The following is a 23,443-nucleotide window of genomic DNA, read 5'->3' as shown; positions in this document are numbered from 1 at the left end:
TCATCAGGGACGTGCCAGAGTAAATCAGGGCAGTAGAAGGACCCGAAGCAGCGTGTGTAGAGTGCTGCACATGCTGCTGGAATCAGCAGATTTGTCAGGACCGCGGGAAGGGAAGGAGGGTAAGGGAAATGCTACTGCTGCACAGGGAAGTGGGGAGGGATTGAAATGCTGCTGTACAGGGAAGTAGGGTGGGGGGAAATGCTGCTGCACAGGGACATGGAGGGGGAGGGAATGCTGCTGTGGCTGCTGCACAGGGAGGTGGGGGGGAAAGAAAGACAGACAGCTAGCACCCATTAATGTAACGAGCTAAAATACTAGTAACTAATAATATCCTGAAAACCCAACTGACTGGGTATGCCTGGAAAAATGGGTTGAGAAGCACTGGCCTACATGTTAATCTGTTTCAGGGTCCACAAATATTGGTTTTCTAAGATGGCATGTTCCTCCAGCTTTTCCTGGAGGACCTCCTATCTAGTCTTGTTTTTGGGATATCCCTAGTGCAGGGGTAGGGAACTCCGCTCCTCGAGAGCCGTATTCCAGTCGGGTTTTCAGGATTTCCCCAATGACTATGCATTGAAAGCAGTGCATGCAAATAGATCTCATGCATATTCTTTGGGGAAATCCTGAAAACCGGACTGGAATACGGCTCTCGAGGACCGGAGTTCCCTACCCCTGCCTTAGTGAATAGCATGAAAGACAATTTGCATACAATGGAGGCAGTTTATGTAAATCTCTTCATTGTGAATATCCAGAGAACCTCTGCCCTAGTGTATTTGGACTTCAACCCAGTCCTCAGGCCACACTAACCAGTCACCCATAATAAATATACCTAAGACAGATCTGCATTCAATGAAGACAGTGCATGCAAATTTAGATCATGCGTATTCATTGTGGATATCTCAAAAAACAGACTGGCTTGTTATGTCCTAAGGATTAGGTTGAGAACCCCGGTGCCGAGACTTGCCCACCCTTCATGTCTTCCATTAAACAGGGAGGATGTCCCCCTATCCCATCCATACTGCTGTCAGGCGAGTTACATTTGATGAGGAGAGAGTAAATACTTTTTCTCAAGTGATTGATCTCTTCCTCTGCAGACCCCAGCAGCGTGGATCTGGAGAAAGTGGCAAACATTATAGTAGATCAGTCCCTGAAAGATGCTGTCTTTATTAAGGAAGCTGGAAGAATATGCTACACAGTCATACAGGTAGGAGGTGCTGGAGACAACCATTAGTCATATAAGGGGACAAAGAACCAAGACTATAAATCTTGCACTAATATCATACAATGGAATATGAACATCACACTAAGAGAACATAAGCTTTGTAGATCTTGCTTGATGTACTGCTTTAAGAGGACAAAGCTGTAAAAAAGGTCCCTTATCAGTTCTCACTGTAAAGAGGAAGCATTGTAAAAAAAAAAAGAGGTGCAGTGATCTTTCACTTCTCTTTCCCCCAACTAAAAGGCGGAGAGCAAACAGACAGGCCAGAACACGTTTCGCCATGGTCTTCTGAATCGGCTGCAGCAAGAGTACACTGGCCGGGAAGAGATGCGAGCCCAGTCCCTGCAGGAATGGGTATGCTACGTCAGGCTCATCTGCAACATCTTTGACTACTTGCGGGTAGGTTTTCCAGATTATGAACTACCTCTAATATCTATAAGGCTTTTCTTTATTTGTCCCTCCCTGGCTATCTTTAATTATTTCTCTAAGGCAGGGGTGTTAAAGTCTCTCCTTGAGGGCCGCAATCCAGTCGGGTTTTCAGGATTTCCCTAATGAATATGCATACACTAAACAATTTTGGGACTTATACTATACTAGAATATATTTTATAAACACAAAGGGCTATATTTGCTACAAAATTATAAACTAAAATTCCCACACATTGATTAATCACTTCTTTTTATTTTATGCTTTGTGTGTAAAAAATTTTTCCACCCCACACGTGTTAATACTTAATATCATATAAATATGAACAACGATACAAGGAATATGAAGATAACATCTATTGGAATACCATTCATGAAGTGATAAGTTTGCACAATATCAAGAACTTTTTGGCCAGTATATGGACAGTACTGCAATAGAGTAGTTTTGATATGAACTTTTATTGGGTTGGTTGGGTAGGTTGTGAAGGTTTCAGTAAGTTATTTATGTGTATATTTATATGATATGAAGTATTAACACGTGTGGGGTGGAAAATTTTTTTAAACAAACAGCATAAAAAGAAGTGATTAATCAATGTTCACATACCATTCACTCGTCAATGGACCTAAACCCAATCAATATCCCTGTACATTGGGGTCGCAGATTTCCCCATTCAGACTCAATGTCTACTCTTAACTCTACTAACTTGATAAACCTAACCTCTGATAATTCTTCCCAGCTGCCTAGTTCAATCTTACCTAAAAGAATTAATCCCTCCTTTTTCAGTTCTCTAAAAATAGGCTTAATTAACGTTAGATCCCTACGTTCCAAATATCATATTATCAAAGATCTCTTAAACCACCAACCATTTGATCTTCTCTGCATTGTAGAAACCTGGCTAACAGAAGGTGAGGAAGCTTATCTTTCTTACGCTACCCCTCCTAACTACAACTTTTGTTTTAACCATCGCAAAGGCAAAAAGGGTGGCGGTCTTGCTGTCGTTTACAGATCTAATTTATCACTAGTAGTAGAAAAAACTCAAGCCATAGATACAATAGAATACATTCAATTTAAAATTAGAACAATCCCTAACATTAAGTTACTCTTATTATATAACCCACCACCTATTAATCAGTCTACCTTTTTTCAGTCATTATCAATTGTCTCAAATTTTGTTACTACATCAACATTTCCTATTCTTCTAGGGGACTTTAATCTCCATTTCGACGACAGATCTCATCCATATACTTTAGATTTTCTTCTCCATACAAATGATCTCAGCCTTAAACCATTAATAACAGGTATAACTCACATAAAAGGTCATACATTAGATATGATTTTTGCCCCAGAGGAATTACTTCCTAACTTTTCGGAACCTGAAATCTTAAAAGTTCCATGGTCGGATCATAGCATTATTCAAACAGTTTTAGAATTAAATCATAATCAAGATTTACCACAATTAACCAAAGTAGTCAAGGTAAGAGATTTTCAAAAAATCGATGACTCTCTAATCACTTCACCTATAATTGATTTAGACAAATTCAAATCTTTATCAATAAATGACCAACTCCTTATGTGGAATAATAACTGTCAATCCCTTCTTGACAAACTAGCTCCTATAAAATTTCAAACTATCACTCCTAAAAAGCAGAAAAACCCCTGGTATAATTCTTCCCTTGCTTTATTAAAGCGACAGTTACGCTCAATCGAACGTAAATGGCGCAATAAACCAACTCAAAACAATCTAGACATTTATAAACAACAATCACATCATTACCGTGAAATGATCAATAAAACAAAGAAACAGTATTACATTCAAAAAATCTCAATGACTAAGAACTCCTCAGCGCTTTTTAAAATGTTAAAACATTTAACAATTTTTAAACATAAACCTATCATTTCCCCAATTGATACTCCTTCCGCTAACTGTTTAGCTAACTTTTTCCACACAAAAATAACATCAATTAGAGCAAACATAACCAATAATGTTAGCTCATCCTCATCCAATGATTTCACGGATAATTTAGATGAAGATCAAAAATTAAAAACTACGTCACTACATGCTACTTGTTCAAACTTTACCCTTCCATCTCTAACTGAAATAAAACAGCTATTTCAAGGTTTAAAACTTAAAGGGTCCAAATTGGAATCCTTTCCACCTTTTCTTCTCAAACGCTATTTCTCTGTATTTGGTCCAGCTATTCTTCAAATTATACATACAAGTCTGTCCACCTCATCAGTTCCAACAGATTGGAAGCATTCTGTTCTACTTCCTATCATTAAGGATACTAAAACCAGTTTGTCTGATTGCTCTAATTATCGTCCTATATCGAGTCTTCCATTTTTAGCCAAAATCACTGAAAAAGTAGTATTTCAGCAATTATCGGATTTCATTGACAAAACTCAGGTTTTACATCCCAATCAAACCGGATTTCGTAAAAATCACTCAACTGAACATTCATTATTAGGTCTGGTTACAACTATTCACTATTTTCTGGATCAACATAAATCTGTCATTCTCATTTCTCTTGACTTAGCTGCTGCATTCGACACAATCGATCACTGTTTATTACTCCATCGCCTTTCTTCTATAGGCCTCACAGATCAAGTATTAGATTGGTTTCGTTCTTACTTTACAGATAGATCTTCTAACGTGTTCTTTAACAATTCTTTTTCTAAGCCGTATCAAAATAATTATGGAATACCACAAGGGTCCATACTCTCACCATTATTGTTCAATATTTATTTGGCCCCACTTTTAACACTCTGTCAATCCATAGGCTTCACAGTATATGCCTATGCAGATGATTTCCAACTTCTGCACACCATTGATCCCAACAGTTTGCAGGACATATCAGAAATTAATCAAAAGTTAGCTAAAATTCATGAGTGGTTAAATAACAATCAACTCTCCTTAAGTATCAATAAAACCACAACTGTGCTTTTTTCAGGGAAAGAAGGAGTTCAACTTACTAGTCCAATTATAATTGACAATAAACCCCTCAATCAAACTACCAATATAAAAATCTTGGGGGTCTTAATAAACAACAACCTCACTTTCCGAGCACATATCAGTGCAATGGTTAAAAACTGTTTCTACAGACTAAGAATGATCCGTTCACTTGCCCCCCTTCTTGATTCATTCTCTCTTAATATATTAATTCACTCTTTAGTTATCTCAAAATTAGATTACTGTAACTCCTTATTAAAAGGGGCTTACCAAAAGGATATAAGACGTCTTCAACTCATTCAAAATACTGCAATAAAGATTATTTCAGGCTCAAAAAAGTTTGATCATGTCACACCCTTATTACAAAATGCTCACTGGTTGCCTATATCTTACAGGATTACTTACAAAATAGCTCTCTTAGTCTTTAAGACATTAAAAACTAATACTCCTGCTTTCATAGATAGGCTCTTGATTCCATACAGTTCGTCCAGAGTTCTCAGATCAGCTTCACAATCTACTTTAAATGTTCCCTCATTAAAAGTTATCGGAACCCGCCGTGCTTCAATTTTCTCCGTTACTGCACCAATGTTATGGAACTCTCTTCCTTTGTACTTAAGATTAGAACAAGATTTGCAAATATTTAAAAAGAACTTAAAGTGTCTTCTTTTTAAAGAAGCCTTTAACTGACAGTTTACTTTCTCAATAATATCAGTTAATTTCTTTTCCCTTAAATACAGACTATAAATACTCATTCTTATGACCATTCTTGTTCTCTTATTTTTTCCCCTTATTTCCCTAATTTGTTTCCCTTTTATGTACTCTATTAACAAATATTGTATTTCTTCCCCGCTTTCCCATTGTTTCCAGTTTTCTTCTTGTCTAAAGGATGTAACCCTTGTTCGTTTAGTAGAATATTATGTATAAGTGAGTCCATTTTAAATTCTGTTTTATTTTATGTAAAACGCTTTGAAATTGGAAAAGCGTTTAATCAAACAATTTAATAAACTTGAAACTTGAATGTGTGGGAACATAAGAACATAAGAAGTTGCCTCCACTGGGTCAGACCAGAGGTCCATCGCGCCCAGCGGTCCGCTCCCGCGGCGGCCCATCAGGCCTATGACCTGTGAAGTGGTCCCTGACTATTCCTATAACCTACCTCTGCTTCTATCTGTACCCCTCAATCCCCTTATCTTTTAGGAATCTATCTAAACCTTCCTTGAACCCTTTGTGTTTATACACTGAATATGCATGAGATCTATTTGCATGCACTGCTTTCATTGTATGCTAATAGATCTCATGCATATTCATTGGGGAAATCCTGAAAACCCGACTGGATTCCAGCCCTCGAGGAGGGACTTTGACACCCCTGCTCTAAGGTAAAGCTTTCTCACATTGCTTCAGAATAGGACCCCCTTCCAGCCTTTTCCCATGCACATGCTCTGATGCATCCTCTCTTCAAGCCACCCAAAATTTAGAAAGCCACCTTGAGGACCGATGCTTCTATTTGTTGACACCTGCAATCTATGGTCCAACAGATTAACAATATGCCAATGATGGCGCTGGTGAATCCTATCTACGATTGCTTCTTTCTACTAGCACAGCCAGACAGCCTGCAAGTGGAGGATGAGGTGAGTGCACAATGGGTAATGGAGGGGTTAGACTATGGCACCCAAAGGTGCCACTCCTGCTATGAAGTCTTTGCTTGGGCATTTATCTTCTGAAATACCATGTGTCTGATGAAACATTATTTCATTTAAAACCATCAATTGATGCTCTGTGGAATGGGGGAGGCTGATTCTTTCATACTTCACAGGAAGAAGGTGACATATGCACGTGCAGGCTAGGAGTTGTAATCGGTTCCTCTCTAACCCCATCTCCTGATTAGGTGGATTGTCTGGTGCTGCAGCTACACCGAGTTGGAGATCAGCTGGAGAAGATGAATACACAGCGTATGGATGAGCTCTTTGTTCTCCTGCGTGATGGCTTTCTACTACAGGGTGGTCTCAGCTCCCTTGCACAGCTTCTTCTGCTGGAGATCATAGAGTTCCGGGCTGCTGGCTGGAGGACAACAGATGCAGCCCAAAAATATTACTACAGTGAAGTCACCGACTGATGCAGGCCAGAAATGTTAGTGCAGTTGATGCACACCCGTGATAGGATTTGTGTTACATATTACAAGAGCTTAGATGTGTGATTTTATTTTTCTCACTGACATTTCCTAGACAAGAAACCTCCAAGTTGGATTTTGCAATGCTTTCAAAGCCTTTTTTTCCTAACGTTTTGTAAACGGAGGTTTAGCTCGTTACCCCGAGGCCTTTTATTGAATTCACTCACAGGTTCTTGCACTCTGCTGATGCAAAAAGAGAATGATTAAGGTGGAACCCAAATATTTGCTTCCATGGTTTAAGATGAAGTGTGTCATCAACTAACCTGCTTCTCGCACTTCCTGTAATCCAAACTGCTTCTATCTTTTTTGAAGGAAATCCAGAACATATTTTTTTGTGTGATGGAGAGGTAGGTAGTTAATGCATGGACAGACGAGGTGGACCATATGGCCTTTATCTACCTTCATTTTCCATGTTTAAGTGTAACCCTTTCTGTTAACTCTGGGTTTCTTGCTATTATAGGAAGTTCATACAGGGCTAACTTTTAAAACAGGGATCCTAGCGCAAAGTTACACCTTAAATGTAAAAGCACAAAACAACCCAATACTCCAAACTCAAGGTACCCACATAAGTTGAACATTAGATTGCTGTGTAACTTGATTGATTGGAAAACAGGGCATAAAGTTATGGGCATAATTTGCAGGTCAATTGTGTACATAACGTAGGAATTTGACTTCTCTGTCTTAAAGTATCAAAACAGCCCCCAAACCCCTCTTTTATATGTGACCAAGTTTATGTGCATTATGAATTTATGCATTTATCTTAAGCATTTGGAATATCCATTTCAGCATATACGGAGGACAGGGTTATTGGTTGCTCTATTCTCTAGAAAAGTGGTAAAACTATTTTAAATAAAATATGGATGATGTATACATATAAAATCCAGATTGCAATTCACTCCCAATGGCAACTCTGTCTACAACCTGAGTTAGCAGCTGCATTTTTAATGTATTTTATAAGAGAACTACATTGGATATAAGTTTTTTTTTACAGAATTTATTGATATTGCAATAATGTTTAGTAATATAAATAAAGAAATTAAAATGAATCGGATTTGTAATGTTTCAATTAGTCAAGGTTTCTTTCTCATATGATTATTCCTACTAATCTTGAATTAGGTACTGTATATTTCCTCTGACCACACTTAATTTTCTGTTTCCAAAGCTGCTCCAACATTATCTGTTGCAGATGCTTGAAACATGGGACCCAATCTTATAGCTGTGAGATCACAAATACTGTATATACAAGTCATAGTCCATCCTTATCAGTGGAGTTGCTTTCTAAGAAAGTTGCACCCGCACATTGCGCAGTGTGTGTGGCTGCATGCTGTCCCTACCACCAGCGGTAGTGTGCAAATGCTCGATTGGCCTCTGCCATCTTGTGGAGGTCATGTTTCCTTTTCACAACCTTGCCCTGTCCAGAGAAGGCTTCCAGGAGCTCCTGGGACAGCTTCTCAGGCATGAGGGTGCAGCGGTGCTTGTTTTCACGACACTCTGTAATCATCCACTTCATGGCCATGAAGCGACGATGATTATCTTTCAGAGGAGTTGGCACCTGGAAGCAAAGACATTAACTTCAGTCACAGTGAATCCTCAGTATAAAGGAACATACTGCTCACTAATTCATACAATAATTTCCCAAGGCTTCCAATCTCTAGCATGCTGTAAGGAGCTTCCATACTGCACTCAATTTACTAATCTTAAATTGAAATACAAAAACAGTAGGAGAACACTGGACACTTAACCTTTACAGTGAGATGTCCTCTCCTTTCATGCTGTGCTATGTACAAATGTAGATGGAGAATTGATACTGGCTCGGATAATCATCCGTTACCTGGAACTGCACCGACTTGTAAAAAACAAACAGTGAAGACAACTCTGGTGCTCAATGTCCTTTATTGTATATCAAGACTCGACACGATCGTGTTTTGGCCTCAAATGGGCCTGCCTCAGGAGTCTATAAGCAGAATGATGGAAAATCTACTGTCTTGCTAAGTCAGTCAGAAATCTATCTTGTAGAACTTACAAAATCATTCTACTTATAGACTATTGGGGCAGGCACATTTGGGGCCAAAACATGATCGGGTCACGTCTTGATATCCATAAGAACATAAGCAGTGCCTCTGCTGGGTCAGACCAGAGGTCCATCATGTCCAGCAGTCCGCTCACGCGGCGGCCCTTCAGGTCCAGGACCTGCATATTAATCATCTATCTTTCAGAAAAACATCTATTCCTTTCTTGAAACCCAATACCGTACTCTGTCCTACCACGCCCTCTGGAAGCGCATTCCAGGTGTCCACCACCCTCTGGGTGAAGAAGAACTTCCTAGCATTGGTTCTGAATCTGTCTCCTCTTAATTTATCCGAATGCCCTCTCATTCTTGTAGTCTTTAAAGTTTGAAGATTCTGTCCCTCTCCACTTTCTCTATGCCCTTCATGATCATGTCCCCTTTAAGCCTCTGTTTTTCCAGGGAAAAGAGCCCCAGTTTCTCCAATCTTTCACCATATGAAAGGTTTTCCATACCTTTTATCAATCTCGTCGCTCTTTTCTGAACCCTCTCGAGTATCGCCATATCCTTCTTAAGGTACGGCGACCAATACTGGATGCAGTACTCTAGATGAGGGTGCACCAACGCCCAATACAACGGCAGGATAACTTATTTCATTCTGGCTGCAATACCTTTGATAATACCTAGCATTCTGTTCGCCTTCTTAGAGGCCGCTGTGCACTGTGCCGACGGTTTCATCGTCTTGTCTACCAGTACCCTCGAGTCCTTCTCTAGGCTACTTTCTCCCATTATCAGCCCTCCCATCGTGTAGATGTACCTTGGATTTCTGTTTCCTACATGCAAGACTTTACATTTCTCTACATTGAACTTCATCTGCCATCTCGTCGCCCACTCCCCTAGTTTGTTCAGGTCCCTTTGTAAATCGTTGCAGTCCTCTTTAGTCCTAGTCCTATTAAATAGTTTGGTGTTGTCTGCGAATTTTATTACTTCGCACTTCGTCCCTGTTTCTAGATCATTTATAAATACATTGAATAGCAGCGGTCCAAGCACTGACCCCTGCGGAACACCACTCGTGACCCTCCTCCAGTCCGAGTAGTGACCCTTCACTCCTACCCTCTGCTTCCTACCTGCCAATCAATTCCTGATCTTCTGTGTACGTCTCCTTCCACCCCATGGTTCTTCAGTTTCCAAAGTAGGCGTTCATGGGTACCTTGTCAAAGGCTTTTTGGAAGTCTAAGTATACGATGTCTATGGGGTCCCCTTTGTCCATCCATTTGTTAATTCCTTTGAAGAAGTGCAATAAGTTTGTCAGGCATGATCTTCCCTTGCAGAAGCCATGTTGGCTTGTTGTCATAAGTTTATTCCTTTCTAGATGCTCTTCGATGCTATCTTTTATCAATGCTTCCACCATTTTCCCTGGAACCAAGGTCAGACTTATCAGTCTGTAGTTCCACGGGTCACCTCTTGATCCCTTTTTAAAGATGGGCGCAGCATTGGCTATCTTCCAATCCTCCGGGATCACACCTGTTTTCAGGGATAGATTACAGACTTGCTGTAGTAGTTCCGCTATTTCTTCCTTTAGTTCTTTCAGTACCCTAGGGTGGATTCCGTCTGGGCCCAATGATTTGTCAGTTTTTAATTTTTCTATCTGCCTGTGTACGTCTTCAAGGCTTACTTCCATGGATGTTAATTTTTCTGCCTGGTCTCCTTTGAAGATTTGTTCAAGTTCCAGTATGTTGGATGTGTCCTCTTTTGTAAATACTGACGAAAAGAATATGTTTAGTCTTTCCGGGTCTCATGGCGACAAGAGGGCATCCGCTTAAACTCAGGGGGGGGAAGATTTCATGGGGACACCAGGAAGTATTTCTTCACCGAAAGGTAATTGATCGATGGAATGGTCTTCCACGTCAGAGTCGAGGCCAGAACCACGCTCGACTTCAAAGGACGATGGGACAGACAGGTGGGGTCGCTCCAGAGGAATGCTTAAATGATGGAGGGAGGGAGGAGGGAGGGTTCTTGAGTGGGCCGTCGGCCCTTTTCTGCCGTCATACTCTATGTTTCTATAAGTTTCTATGTTCTTCCTCCTCCTTCACTACTCCCTTCCTATCTCTGTTATCCAGCGGTCCCACCTCCTCCCTAGCCGGCTGCTTCCCTTTAACATATCTGAAGAACGGTTTGAAATTTCGTGCTTCCCTGGCTAGCCTCTCTTCATATTATCTTTTTGCTTTCCTAACCACAAGGTTACATTCTTTTTGATACTTCCTGTGTTCTTTCCTGTTCTCCTCAGTTTTGCCCTTTTTCCATTTCTTGAATGAATTCTTCTTATCACCTATCGTTTTCTTCACTTCTTTAGTTACCCACGCCGGATCTTTTGTTCAGCTCTTTTTGCACCCTTTTCTGAATCTGGGGATATACAGATTTTGCGCCTCGCTCACCGTGTCCTTGAATAAAGACCAGGCTTGCTCTACAGTCGGCCATTTCTTTGAGGACACTGAGCACCAGAGTCGTCTTCACTGTTTGTTTTCTATGTTCCAAGTTTTGGGAAGTTAGTATCTCCTGTTTTTCTAAAACTGCACTGACTTGTTCCATACACGTAGGAGCGAGCTATTCTTGAATGTCAGTCAAGGCTGCTGCAGGGATCATACGGTCTAGATTAGAAAGTTGGTCATGAAAAGAGTCCTAGCCTAAAATTAACACACTGTATTTCAAACATACAGGGATTGTGTTACTGTATCGATTAGCACAGGGATGGGCAACCTGTTGTCTGCCACTGAATTTTATTATTTATGTGGCCCATGGAAGTATACACAGAAAACATCATTAACCAGAGTTCTGGCAATTTCACATAGTGCATTTCACACACATTTTCAGAATAGCCACTCGAGCAGTTTGTTTCCATTGTTTTTAGTTAAATTTTTACTTATTAATTTATCATAGGTGGTCAACGGTGCTCTGTACTGTGCCAGTTTTGACATTGCAAAATACAGTACTCCCCCGAGAATTTGCGGTTCAGCGTTCATGGCCTTAGTCATTTGCCAGGGGGGATGTTCTTAGTCCTCCTGCTGCTTTCGATTGACACACACACCATCACCTCATCCTGTCGATTATTATTAGTGTGGCCGCTGCGAGGGAGATTGGGGAGGGGGGGAGGGGGGGAGGGAAAGAGAAATAAAGATAGAGAATCGGTGGCAGTTGCAGCAGTAGAGTGCGTACCGCAATGGAGCCTTCCAGCCGATGGCAACCAATGGCAGCAACTGCTCGGCTGAAAATGACACACCGTCACCATGGCAACAAGAAGCCAAAAATGGAGCGGGGAGGTGAGCCCTAAAAGAATTTAGCCATTTTTGTACCACATCCATCTTTCGCGGTTTTTCATAATTTGCAGTCACTCCTGGAACGTAACCGCTGTGAATTTCAGGGGAGTACTGTATTGCAGTCTGATGGGGTTGGTACTTACATTCTCTCTCTAAAGCAGTGTCCTGCAAACTTTCTCGAGCTGCAGCACACTGAAGGTAGTGGCCATGGCTTGAGGCACCTGGAAGTGCAAGGATATCGCCGTGATGACATCATGTCGATGTCCGCATGTGTGTGAAGGCCCTTCAGGCGGGCCCTGAGACGTCAGTGGGGGGGGGGGGGTGCCAGAAGGGAAGAGGGCCAAAGAGAAGGATAGGTGCTGGTGCCCGATTGCCTATAGGATGTGCCTCTCGCCACAAGGCACGTCCTGTAGGAAGTCAACTAGCGCCTCTCCTCCTTCCAAATGTACCTCGACACACCTGAAATCTTAGGAGGCACACAGTTTGAGATACACTACTCTAAAGATTGCTCTTGGGTGATGCTATTTCAGGGGTGGGCAGCACTCTCAAAAAATGGGGTCACACTGAATAAATAGTTTGAACACTTGAAATTTCATGTGATCCCAAACATTGGCCAAAACAAGGTAACAGACCTAGTCCTCCACTGCACCCGGAAACCCTGTTAGCTGAAAACAGTGGCAGCCAGGACGGGCACTACATCTTTCTGCAACAGTTCATTGAAGGGGGATAATTCACCTACTGTCCAAATCCTTTATCCTTTTACAACAAAGAAAATTATCGAGGTAAGAACCATGTAGCTGCCCCATGAGATTGGAGGAGCTGTGAAAAGAACTGTAGAAACAGTCTAACAGTAACATCTGAATTGATAACATGGTCAATTTTATTATTTACTATGTGTATTGACAAAGGCACAGCTTTTTTTTAGGTCAGACTATTTGCCCATAAACCTATGAACAAGGCAATATTTTAAATCGGAGGAGCTTATTTTCTTTGGCTTTGCTTTACCTGAAAATTCTTGCCTCCTCGCTGAATGGTCGTAAGGCCTATAATTGGCTCGCAGTTCTTCAGTGCCCCGTGGAAAATCGTATATGGATTACACTCGATGCTTGCCCGCTCCTCCTCTGAGGCTTTGTAGTACTTTTCAAGCTGCTTTCTCTTAATTTTTTCCAAAGTCTAAAGGGATAAAAACTCTGGTAAAAGATTAGAACCCACAAGGCGTCACGCAAACTTTCTTGAGCTGCGGCACACTAAAGGTAATGGCCGCAACGCAAGACAGGTGTCACCGTGATAACATCGCGCACATGCGTGACGTCATCACGTTGATGTACGTGCAAGCAAGAAGGCCCTTCAGACGGGCCCCGAGACGCCAGTGAGGGGTGCTAGCAGGGAAGAGGGCTGGAGAGAAGGAGAGGCGCTGGCACCAGCTGATTGTCTACAGTATGTGCCTCTCACCGCGAGAGGCACATCTATAGGCAGTCAGCCAATGCCGGCACCTCTCCTCCTCCCCAGTGTGCTGCGGCACACTTGAAATCTCAGGAATCACACTACACTTCCCCCTCCCCATTCGCAGTTTCAGTAATCGCAATTTCACATATTCGTGATTTTTTTGGGAGGGGGAAAAAGAAAAAAAAAAAAAACATTGTTAAGTCTTCCCCCCGGCATCCCGGCCTTACCTGAAGGTCTAGCGGGCTTTCAGGGCAGGAGCGATCTTCCTACGCTCCTTCCCCGTGCAGATCTCCATTAGGAAATAGCTGTAGGGAGTTCCCATTGTAGTCTCAAGAGACTACGGGAACTCACAGCAGCCATTTCCTAATGGCGATCTGCACGGAGCAGAAGCGTAGGAAGATCACTCCTGCCCCGAAAGCCCGCTAGACCACCAGGTAAGGCCGGGAAGGCAGGAGGGAGGCGGGGGTGGGTCAGAGCCGGATATTCACATTTTTTCGCGATTCGCGGTCCAGCTCTGCCCTTATCACCCGCCAATCCAGAGGGAGAAGTGTAGTGTGCCGCGGCATGCAGTTTTGTGATACACTGGTCTACTGGAATCGTCATACTCTAATCGCGAGGCCATGACAATATGTTAGATTAAATTAAACGGACTCCTCCTCCCCCCAATCTTGGCAGGCCTATATGGATTATTTGAGGGTTGCCAGTTTCAACCTTCACTATTTTATGAATACTTGAAAGTGAGTACATGAAATAAACCAATCTAAAATCAGAAAACATCAGTGAGTGCACGACATGGTGCTTTTCTTAGTGGTTCAGAAACTTCAACAATAAGAAGCCACTCTCAGGACTGCAAACTGAGGAGTATTCCTGTAATAAGACAGAACTTGTTTGCAAATCTGTAGTCTAGATTTATTTTGTATGGTACCTGTGGTCCAATAGGCAGGCTGGCAGCTGCTATAATGTTACTGAACTCTTGACCATTTGGGATTTCTGATGTTTCTGTTATAATAAATCCTGTGCATCTTCAAATAATTCAGAATACTGCTGTCAAACTGATCCATATTGCCAAAAAAATATGATCATGTAACACCCCTTTTAGTTAAATCTCACTGGCTTCCGATTAGCCATCAAATCACTTTCAAAATTCTACTTTTATCATTTAAAACCCTCTCATCAAATGGCCCCAGAAGTGATTCATGTGTGGAATTGGAGAGTGTTCTACACGAAGGGTCCCGACTTGTTGTCTGTGATGCAGTTGGATTTAAACCCCTGATGTAGCGAGGCGAAACGGAGATTTCTCCGTTGGGTCAACTGGCTATGGTGCCCAGGTGTTAGAGCACAGTTCGTGAGTGCTTTGGAGAGAGCCTGGACTCCATCAGCAGCTAAGTTTTTTTTGTCTCATTCTGCTCATGAAGCAATGTTGGTGACTATAGTGCCATTTTATCCACATGATCACTTTTTGAATCTGTTTTTGGCGTGCTAAGTTATCTGGTGGTTCTCTACGGGCTGCTATAGTGCCTTTTTTCCATCAGTATTTATATTTCATACATGCAAGTGGTTTATCTGGTGGTTCTCTACGGGCTGCTATAGTGCCTTTTTTCCATCAGTATTTATATTTCATACATGCAAATGGTTTATCTGGTGGTTCTCTACGGGCTGCTATAGTGCCTTTTTTCCATCAGTATTTATATTTCATACATGCAAGTGGTTTATCTGGTGGTTCTCTACGGGCTGCTATAGTGCCTTTTTTCCATCAGTATTTATATTTCATACATGCAAGTGGTTATTTATGTGGAGTTTTTTGCCATATGAACATAACTGAAGCTTTTTCTCCACTTCTTTTTCTTGTTTCTCCATTTGTGACTGAGTGAATGAAGTGTGTGTGTGCTGGTGAGGCCTTGCAGTGTCTTAAGAGTCCCCAGTTTGTTCCATATAGATTGAATTGGAAAAAAGTGGGGGGGTTTTATAGCCCATGTGTCCTGCAATTCTAAGTGAGTTGCCAGTTGTATCCAGTACTGATTCATTCTGAGCCCTTTCCTGATGTCTAATTCAGCCCAAGATTAGAGCTAGATTGGTCAACGACGAGGAAAAGAGGGGGTGAATTCAAACACAGGAACCTCAGCAAAGACAAAATGATCTAACCTGCTCCACGAGTGACTGGGCAAGTACTTTGTTACCTCCTTTCATCATCATATTGGTGAATTTACTGTAAACACAAAGAAAGAAAGAGACATTTAGGACATAAGAGGAAAGGCTCCAGGGAAAGGGGAAACAATTGCTACCTTTAGTCAGCGAGGACCTGCCTGGTCAGTGATCTCTCCAAATCTCTGCCACCAACGCACATAACTAATTCACCATGGGCATGATATTCGGTTGGCGGTGACCAGCATTTTGTTGGCCGCCCCCGATGTTAAACCCAGAAATTCAAAGCCAGGCCACATCCAGGCACTGGCACTTAATTGGCAGGTTTCTGGAACCAGCTAAATACATTACTGCATAAAGACAAGATTGACTTTTATGTGCTCCTATTTATGTGTTTACTCTGACTAGTTGGTCCTATTTATGCTGTTAACCTCCCCCTCACCTCACTCCTACAGGTCCAGAATCAACCCGTGCCTCCCTCTCCCCCCCACCACCTCCCTCCTACGAGTCCAGCGTCTCTCCTTTTCCCTCCCTTCCCCACCTCCTTCCTATGGATCCAGCATCTACCTTTACCTCCCACTCCCCCATAGCTCCTTTCTGGGTGTCCAGCATTATCTTCCTATTAGAGAATGACATGGGGGGACAAGTACCTGTAGTTAATCACAGGGCAGGAACGGCGAAAGAATCCATGGGGGTGGGTATGGGAACAGAGCCCGTGGGGACAGGGACAAACTTTGTCCCAGTGTCATTCTCTAAGAACTTGAGACTAGTATCAATATGTACAAACTTAACACATCTTAAACAACTGGCAATTGAATTCAATGATTTAAAACAAAAATATGCAGAAGCTGCTTTTGGATTTAATGAACTACTGTTCCATAGCGTCCCAAAGATCAATCCAGAGACTTATGGGTTATGCCCATCTACCAGCAGGTGGAGATAGAGAGAATATCAGAGTTCTGCATATTAGTGCTGCCCAATTCGAATCGATTTCACCGATTTGAATCAAGTGAATCGATTCAATTTTTTTTAAAAAACAGGCCTCCCGATTCAATGGCCGACCCTTCCCCCATGCCTTCCTAAAGCAGGAGCTGCAGCGCTGCCTCTTGCTGGCCATCCGCTGCTGCTCCTGCTTGAGGGGGGAGGGTCGGTCAGAAAGGCCTCCCCCAGCTTGCCCACTCTTGCCTCCCCCAGCTTCCCCGCTCTTACCTCCTTTAGGCTAATAGGGCAGCTTGCAGGCTCGCTGGTGTTATAGCGATCCCTGCAGCTGCCCGTGGTCCTCAGCAGCACGTTCTTTCTGCTACATCCTGCCCCTGCTCTGATGTCAGGGGCAGGATCACGGCAGAGAGAACGGTCAGCTGCAGGGATCGCTATAACACTAGTGAGCCTGATAGCTTCCCCATTAGCATTAAGGAGGTAAGAGCGGAGAAGGTGCAGGCTGCGGGGGGAGCAGGCATTCATTTGCAGCGGGGGGAAGAGAAAATGTGCCTTTGCGGCAGGGAGGAGCAGGCGTTTGTTTGCGGGGGGAGGGAGCAGGCCTTCACAGTGGGAGCAGGCCTTCACTGCGGGGAGGAGGAGAAAATGTGCCTTCACGGCGGAGGAGGGAGCAGGTCTTCGTATGGGGAAGAAGAGAGAAAGTGCCTTCTTGGGGGGAGTAGGCCTTCGTGGGGGGAACTGGTCTTCGTGGCAAGGAGCAGGCCTTCAGGGCAGGGAGGCAGACCTGTGCAGAGGGAGGAGGAGGAAGGAGTAAGAGAGGGGAGGGGAGATGCCAGACCTGGGGTGAAGTGAAGGGAAGAGAGAGAGACCAAAAAGAGGGGGAGGAAAGAAGAGGAGAGGTGCTGGAGTAAGTGAGAGAGGGAGAGGGAGATAGAAATGCAAGACCAGAAGGGAAAGGGTAGAAGAGGGACAGATACTGCTCCAAAGTAGGTGGGCAAGGTGCAGGAGCGATAGTAGGAGAAAGCCTGCACCCGGGAAAGGGGATATAGGAGGTAAGGAAGAGAGAAAGAAGAAGCTGGATATGGGGAGAGATAAGATGCTGGGCATGGAGGGAGCATAGGAACAGGGACACAGAAGAGAGATGCTGGATGAAAAGGTAGATGAGAAAAGGAGAGATGGTGGATCTGTGGATGGTGGGGTCCATCGCTGCAGCTGTGGGGGGATGGAAATGAAAAAAAGGAATGATGCCAGACCTCCAGGGTAGGAAAGGGAAACAGAAGGGGATGACAGAGATGGAAGATGGATGGTTAGCACGGAGAAAGAAGAAAGGAGAGCCTGATCAGAAGACAACCAGACCAACAAGATTTGAAAAATGACCAGACAACAAAAGGTAGGAAAAATAATTTTATTTTCTGTTTTGTGATTACAATATGTCAGATTTGAAATGTGTATCCTTCCAGAGCCGGTGTTAGACCGCAAACGTGAGCTAGGATTTAATAGAGAGAGGAAAAGTATTTTTGTTTGTTTATTTTGTTTACACCACAGGACCAGTGTGGGTAGGAGAGGGCAAAGGGGGTGAAGAGGCTATAAAATAAACCCACCAGGATGTTTGGAAAAAAACACCCAATTGGGCAGGAAAATCAAATTGAATTGAATTGAATCGAATCGAAAAATCGATTCAAAATTTTTTTTACTGAATCGGGCAGCACTACTGCATATACCCTCCTGTGCAGCAGCCTCCTCTCCAGTATTCTCTCTCTCTAGCAGGTGGATGGTCACATCCTGTGCAGCTTGGATTGTCTGTGGCTCCTAGCCTGTTCCCGAGGCATAGTTGAGCCTCTGGAGTTGGAGCTTCTCCATGGCCTTGGGTGTAAACCTGATGGCTCCAGGTCTCTCCTCAGTGTGCCCCCCCCCTCCAACCAAAGCGATGCTCCTGCTGTGGAATCCAGAGATTGGCTGTGTAGTGTGCAATCAGCCCCCAACAAACAGTGCCGTGGTGCAGGAATGTTTGGAAGCAGTGGGAGCGGCTGCCACATCAGAAGAAACTTTTGTGGGCTCCGCAGTGTCTCTGATGAGCAAAGCAATGGCCACCAATTTGAATTTGCTGGCATGCAGTTTCCCAGCTATTAATATACAGACCACCAGGTAACTGGAACGTGGTAGAAGATAAAATCACTAACCTGATCTCTCACTACACCACTAATAACCCCAATCTGGTAGTCCTAGGAGACTAGAATCTAAGAACAAAACTTCCAAAGCTTGATAGAACAACTAGAACTCACCACTTTCCCAGAGGTTCCCTACTCGCAAAGGTGGACACTACCTAGATTTTGTCTCACACTCAGCAAATAGACCATGTCACAAGTTGATAGACCACGTTACGTGGAAGCCAGTTATCTGGCAAGATCATTATCTCCTGAACTTCTTCCTAAAAATACCCAAAACAACGATACAAACAGCAAAAGAAAGAAACATTACAAAATGTGGTAAAATACCCACAGAAGAATTCTGGATGGAGATTAATGAAAAACTAGAGCCAATGAATGAAGACATAGATGAAGGTATTACAGCCTGGCAATATCTAGCACAGGGGTGCCCAATACGTTGATTGCGATTGACCAGTAGATCGGGAAGGCAACGCGAATTGATCACGGAGCCCATCCCGGGCTCCGTGATAGACTCGTGTTGCAGTCCCAATCTACCGGGCCGACCAGCCTTCCTCTCCCTGACGTTCCCAACGTCCCCCACCACTCTCCCTCCAGAAGCGTCGGACCGACCAGCATTCCGCTCCCCGACATCAATTCTGACATCGGAGAGGAAGTTCTGGGCCAGCCAATCAACATCGGGGAGCGGAATGCTGGTCAGTGCGACGCTTCTACAGGGAGAGCTTGGGATGGTGGTGGCTTGGGGACCTGTTCCCCGATGGCAGCAGCAGCAAATTTAGTGGCTTAAGGGCCTGTTCCCCTATGGCGGCGGCGGCGGCAAACCTAGTGGCTTGGGGGAGGGCAGGAAAATAGAAAGAAGGGGGGGCAAGGAGACAAAGAAAGAAGGGGAACAGGGAGTCAGAAAGAAAGGGGGCATGGAGAGAGAGAAAGGGAGGCAGGGAGACAAAGAAAGAAGAGGGTAGGGAAAAAGAAAGAAAAAGTTGGGGGAGAGAATGAGGTCTGGAGGAGAGGAAGCATACAGGAGGCTGAAAGAAGGGAAGAAATATTGGATGCACAGTCAGAAGAAGAAAGTGCAACCAGAGACTCCTGAAATCACCAGACAACAAAGGTAGGAAAAATGATTTTTATTTTCAATTTAGTGATCAAAATGTGTCCGTTTTGAGAATTTATATCTGCTGTCTATATTTTGCACTATGGCTCCCTTTTACTAAACCGCAATAGTGGTTTTTAGTGCAGGGAGTCTATGAGCGTCGAGAGTAGCGCGAGGCATTCAGCGCAGGTCCCTGCGCTAAAAACTGCAATCGCGGTTTAGTAAAATGGGAGGGGGTATATTTGTCTATTTTTGTATGGTTGTTACTAAGGAGACAGTGCATAGAATCATCTGCCTTGACCTCTTTGAAAAAACCCCGGAATATAAAAATAATAATTAACATTTTCTCTGTGTACAGTGTGCTTTGTGTTTTTTTTAAATTTTATTGTTGGTAGATCATTTGGACTTGCTCATTTTAAAAGTAGCTCGCAAGCCCAAAAAGTGTGGGCACCCCTATCTAGCAAATACAGTTCTAGATAGGATTGCACAAATAAAAACAAAAACAAAAAAACAACAGAAAAATAACCCATGATTCACAGAACAGCTGAAGGCCTTGAGGAAAGAAGGAAGAAGAGTAGAAAGAATCTGGAGAAAAGAACAAAGACTAGAACCCTACATTAACTGGAGGAAAAAAATTACAAATTAGCAGTAACCGAAACAAAAAAGTTATATTACGATAACCTGATTGATCTATTGGGATTAATGGAAAGAAAATTATCAGGCAAGAACTAATTTTGCTTAAATAACATCATTTGTGTCTTGTCTGCTGACCCGACTCCTACCATCTGCAACGTCCTTCCATCATGTGCACAACTGCTCAAGCATTTTACTGCAACAGATTCACCCATCAATGCTGACATCAAGGAACATTTCCAACATTTAATAGACACTTACGCGACTATTCTCTAAACCTGCATCTATCTCGCCTCTGTGTTCTAAGAACGTCTAATCGACGCCTAACTCCGTCTAAGTCCCAATTAACGCTTGTTAAGACCCTTATATCGCTCATTATCCACTTAAATCGGACGCCTAAAGCAAGCCTAAATTTAGGTACAGTTTACAGAATCGGGGCCTTAATTTCCTGTTCATCTACTATACAGTGTAGGTTCTCTTCTGCACCCGTGTCTGAAAGACAATCCAATTACCTTCCCAGATGATATTGAATTTAATCTTTGGGAAGGATGTTCCAAAACCAGATCAAAATGGAAGGCTCTATTTGTGATTTATAAACAGTTGTACAGAATATTGTCCTTTTTTATACTTTAATATAAAGATTTAATTATAAAATCATAAGTGTTCAAGGCTTGTGCAAATGAGGACTGAGTCCATGGGAACAGGGCAGGGACAGAGCCCGTGGGGACAGGGTGAGGTTGGGGCAGAGCCCACGATGATAGGGCAAACTCTGTCCCCTTATCATTCTCTACTTTCAGTCTCCCTTTGCCCTTTCCCTCTTGAACCCTATATACTTGTAGCGTTTGTTGGCAGTGATTACACCAGACTCCCTCTAGTCACCCCAAGGCTGTCTCTCTTCTGTGTCCTGCCCACTGCAGCAACAGGAAGCTGTGATAAAGATAAGAGTCCCAAAGCTAGCTAGAGGGAGCCTGACCTAATCACTACCAGGAACACCACACATTTGTAGGGCCCGCAAGGAAGGAAATGATGTCAGATCTGAAGGGGAAGTGTGCCGATTCTGTTTGGGGTGGCATAATGATATCTACAGCATTCTCTTACATTATATATATATATATATATATATATATAGGCAAATCATTTAAAGAGATCAGTAACTGCAAGATAGGTGTTTTTTCCTGACCTGATCATGGGATCCACGAACACAGAACTGGTGACATTGGATGGTGCTGCTTTAATGGGTCGGACAGCTCTGAGTTGTTTCTCTGCCTTTTCTTCCTCTGTTAGCTCCTCCTGTGGTTTGCGATAATATTCCTTGTTTGTTTCTGGATCCAGGTAAAAAGGGTTGTATCGGCTCCATCTCACCTGAGTCAACCTGAAATGTTAATTTTTTTTTATTATCATCATTTTCTTATATTTCTCTAGACATGCTACAACATACTTAGCATACAATATAATCTTTCTAAACAAAACTTTACCACTCAATTATGAGAAGAGAGTAAAAACAACTTAAGGGGCCCTTTATTAAGGCTTAGTGCATGCTATGGACATTAGTGTGTGCTGTGTCACATAGCCTTTAGATATAAAACAGGACAAGTGGCATAGCTGCAATTAATAAAAATCACAAAAAGAAAAAAATATAAATGGTGACCGATTCTATACGCAACTGGATAAAATCAAACTACATGATGAATATGCTTTCTAACTTTCATATGCATGCCACGTTAATTACATTAGTGATTTATATTCTACGGATTACAAAAGATGTAAGCTGGACATTACCAGAAAAGGTACAGGGTAAAGTACAAGTTATAGGAACAGAGAAAAATGTGATGCTTTGTTAAGTTGTGCTAATTACAGGCAAAATGATAAATTTAATAGCTGCATCTACTTTCTAACAATAAACTTAAGAATAAGGGGGGAGGAGAAAGACATGGAAAGGAAATGACTCTACTGGAGCATGAAATAAGGAAGCTTTGAACCTATGAAATCGCATCTTCTGAACAGAACCAGCTCAACCTATGCACCAACTGAGGCACTGGCCGAGAGTGCCCAAATCCCAGTCCAGTATCCATCCCTCTAGAAGTATGAAGGTAGACTGAATTAAGATTTGGGCACCCTTTGCCACTAGAGCCCTGAAACAGTGCTTCACCTGGTCCAGCAAGAGAGGGGGGGGATAACAGATTGCAGGTGGGAGCACCAATGCAAAACTTGTCTCAGCGCTATGGTCTCTTGAACTAGGTAGTTGTAGAGAAATCTCCTAACCCCGTGGTTGTGGCAGTATTTTCTCAGGTTGATAAGGGATAAAAGGGGGAGGAGGCAACGATCAATATGTGCAAACAATCTGATCACATATCATGCAATTATACCATCATTCTTCATTGTTTGTTATTTCTTATTTTAAACTTTTAAGGATTTCAGACAGGTATACTATAAGTAAAGATAACTTTAAGGATGAATGACGATCTTAGCAGTACTTCATGAAGCTTTAATGCACCTATCCGAAATCTTTAAAAGTTTAAAATAAGAAATAACAAAAAAAGAAGAATGATGGTATAATTGCATGATATGTGGTCAAATTATTAGAACTGATTGCAATTAGAAGAACGAATGCCAAAATAATTTTGACAATCTAGTAATAGCACACTGAAGAGAAAACAGGAGGGAAAGGTGCAGAATACGAGATCGTATTATATCCCATACAAAGAGCCACAAACACCTCGGCCCCCGGCAAAAGGAACGGAAACGAGAAAATAAACCTTCACTTGCGCGGCAACGTTATCTCCAGCCTGACAGCTCCTTACCCGGGAAAGGAGGTCCACACGTTTTGTACAAAAAGCCGAAGCCTCCCCACCTTTCGCATGGAGGCCGCCATCTTGCCGTTTCCTCTAGGCCCCCTTTTATCGATTGTCTACTTCAAAGCCTGCGGCTACGCGGATTAAAGTACAAGGCGCAT

General features: G+C 42.8%; 2 protein-coding genes across 3 annotated transcripts in view; one reads left to right on the top strand and one right to left on the bottom strand.

The window, feature by feature from the left end:
* Nucleotides 1-7,808, top strand: part of MIF4GD (MIF4G domain containing) — a 15,750-nt gene extending 7,942 nt beyond the window's left edge. Inside the window, exons 3-6 of one of the 2 annotated variants that reach the window (XM_033961529.1) lie at nucleotides 1,095-1,204; nucleotides 1,463-1,618; nucleotides 6,128-6,220; nucleotides 6,478-7,808. In XM_033961529.1, coding sequence (XP_033817420.1) covers nucleotides 1,095-1,204; nucleotides 1,463-1,618; nucleotides 6,128-6,220; nucleotides 6,478-6,705 — 587 coding nt within the window. In that variant the 3' untranslated portion in view covers nucleotides 6,706-7,808. The remainder of the gene's footprint in view (nucleotides 1-1,094; nucleotides 1,205-1,462; nucleotides 1,619-6,127; nucleotides 6,221-6,477) is intronic. The other variant, XM_033961528.1, reaches the window with a different exon arrangement.
* MRPS7 (mitochondrial ribosomal protein S7) lies at nucleotides 7,686-23,443 on the bottom strand. Its single transcript, XM_033961527.1, has 5 exons — nucleotides 23,292-23,443; nucleotides 21,671-21,862; nucleotides 15,667-15,730; nucleotides 13,084-13,251; nucleotides 7,686-8,311 (listed from the first exon to the last, which is right to left on the bottom strand). Exons 1-5 carry the CDS (start codon nucleotides 23,360-23,362, stop codon nucleotides 8,090-8,092), a joined length of 717 nt encoding a protein of 238 aa, XP_033817418.1. The 5' UTR covers nucleotides 23,363-23,443; the 3' UTR covers nucleotides 7,686-8,089.

This window comes from Geotrypetes seraphini, chromosome 10 (assembly GCF_902459505.1).
Source record: "Geotrypetes seraphini chromosome 10, aGeoSer1.1, whole genome shotgun sequence".
Classification (NCBI taxonomy): Eukaryota; Metazoa; Chordata; class Amphibia; order Gymnophiona; family Dermophiidae; genus Geotrypetes; species Geotrypetes seraphini.
The sequence above is the reverse complement of the archived record's forward strand: the minus strand, read 5'-3'. Positions and strand labels throughout refer to the sequence as shown.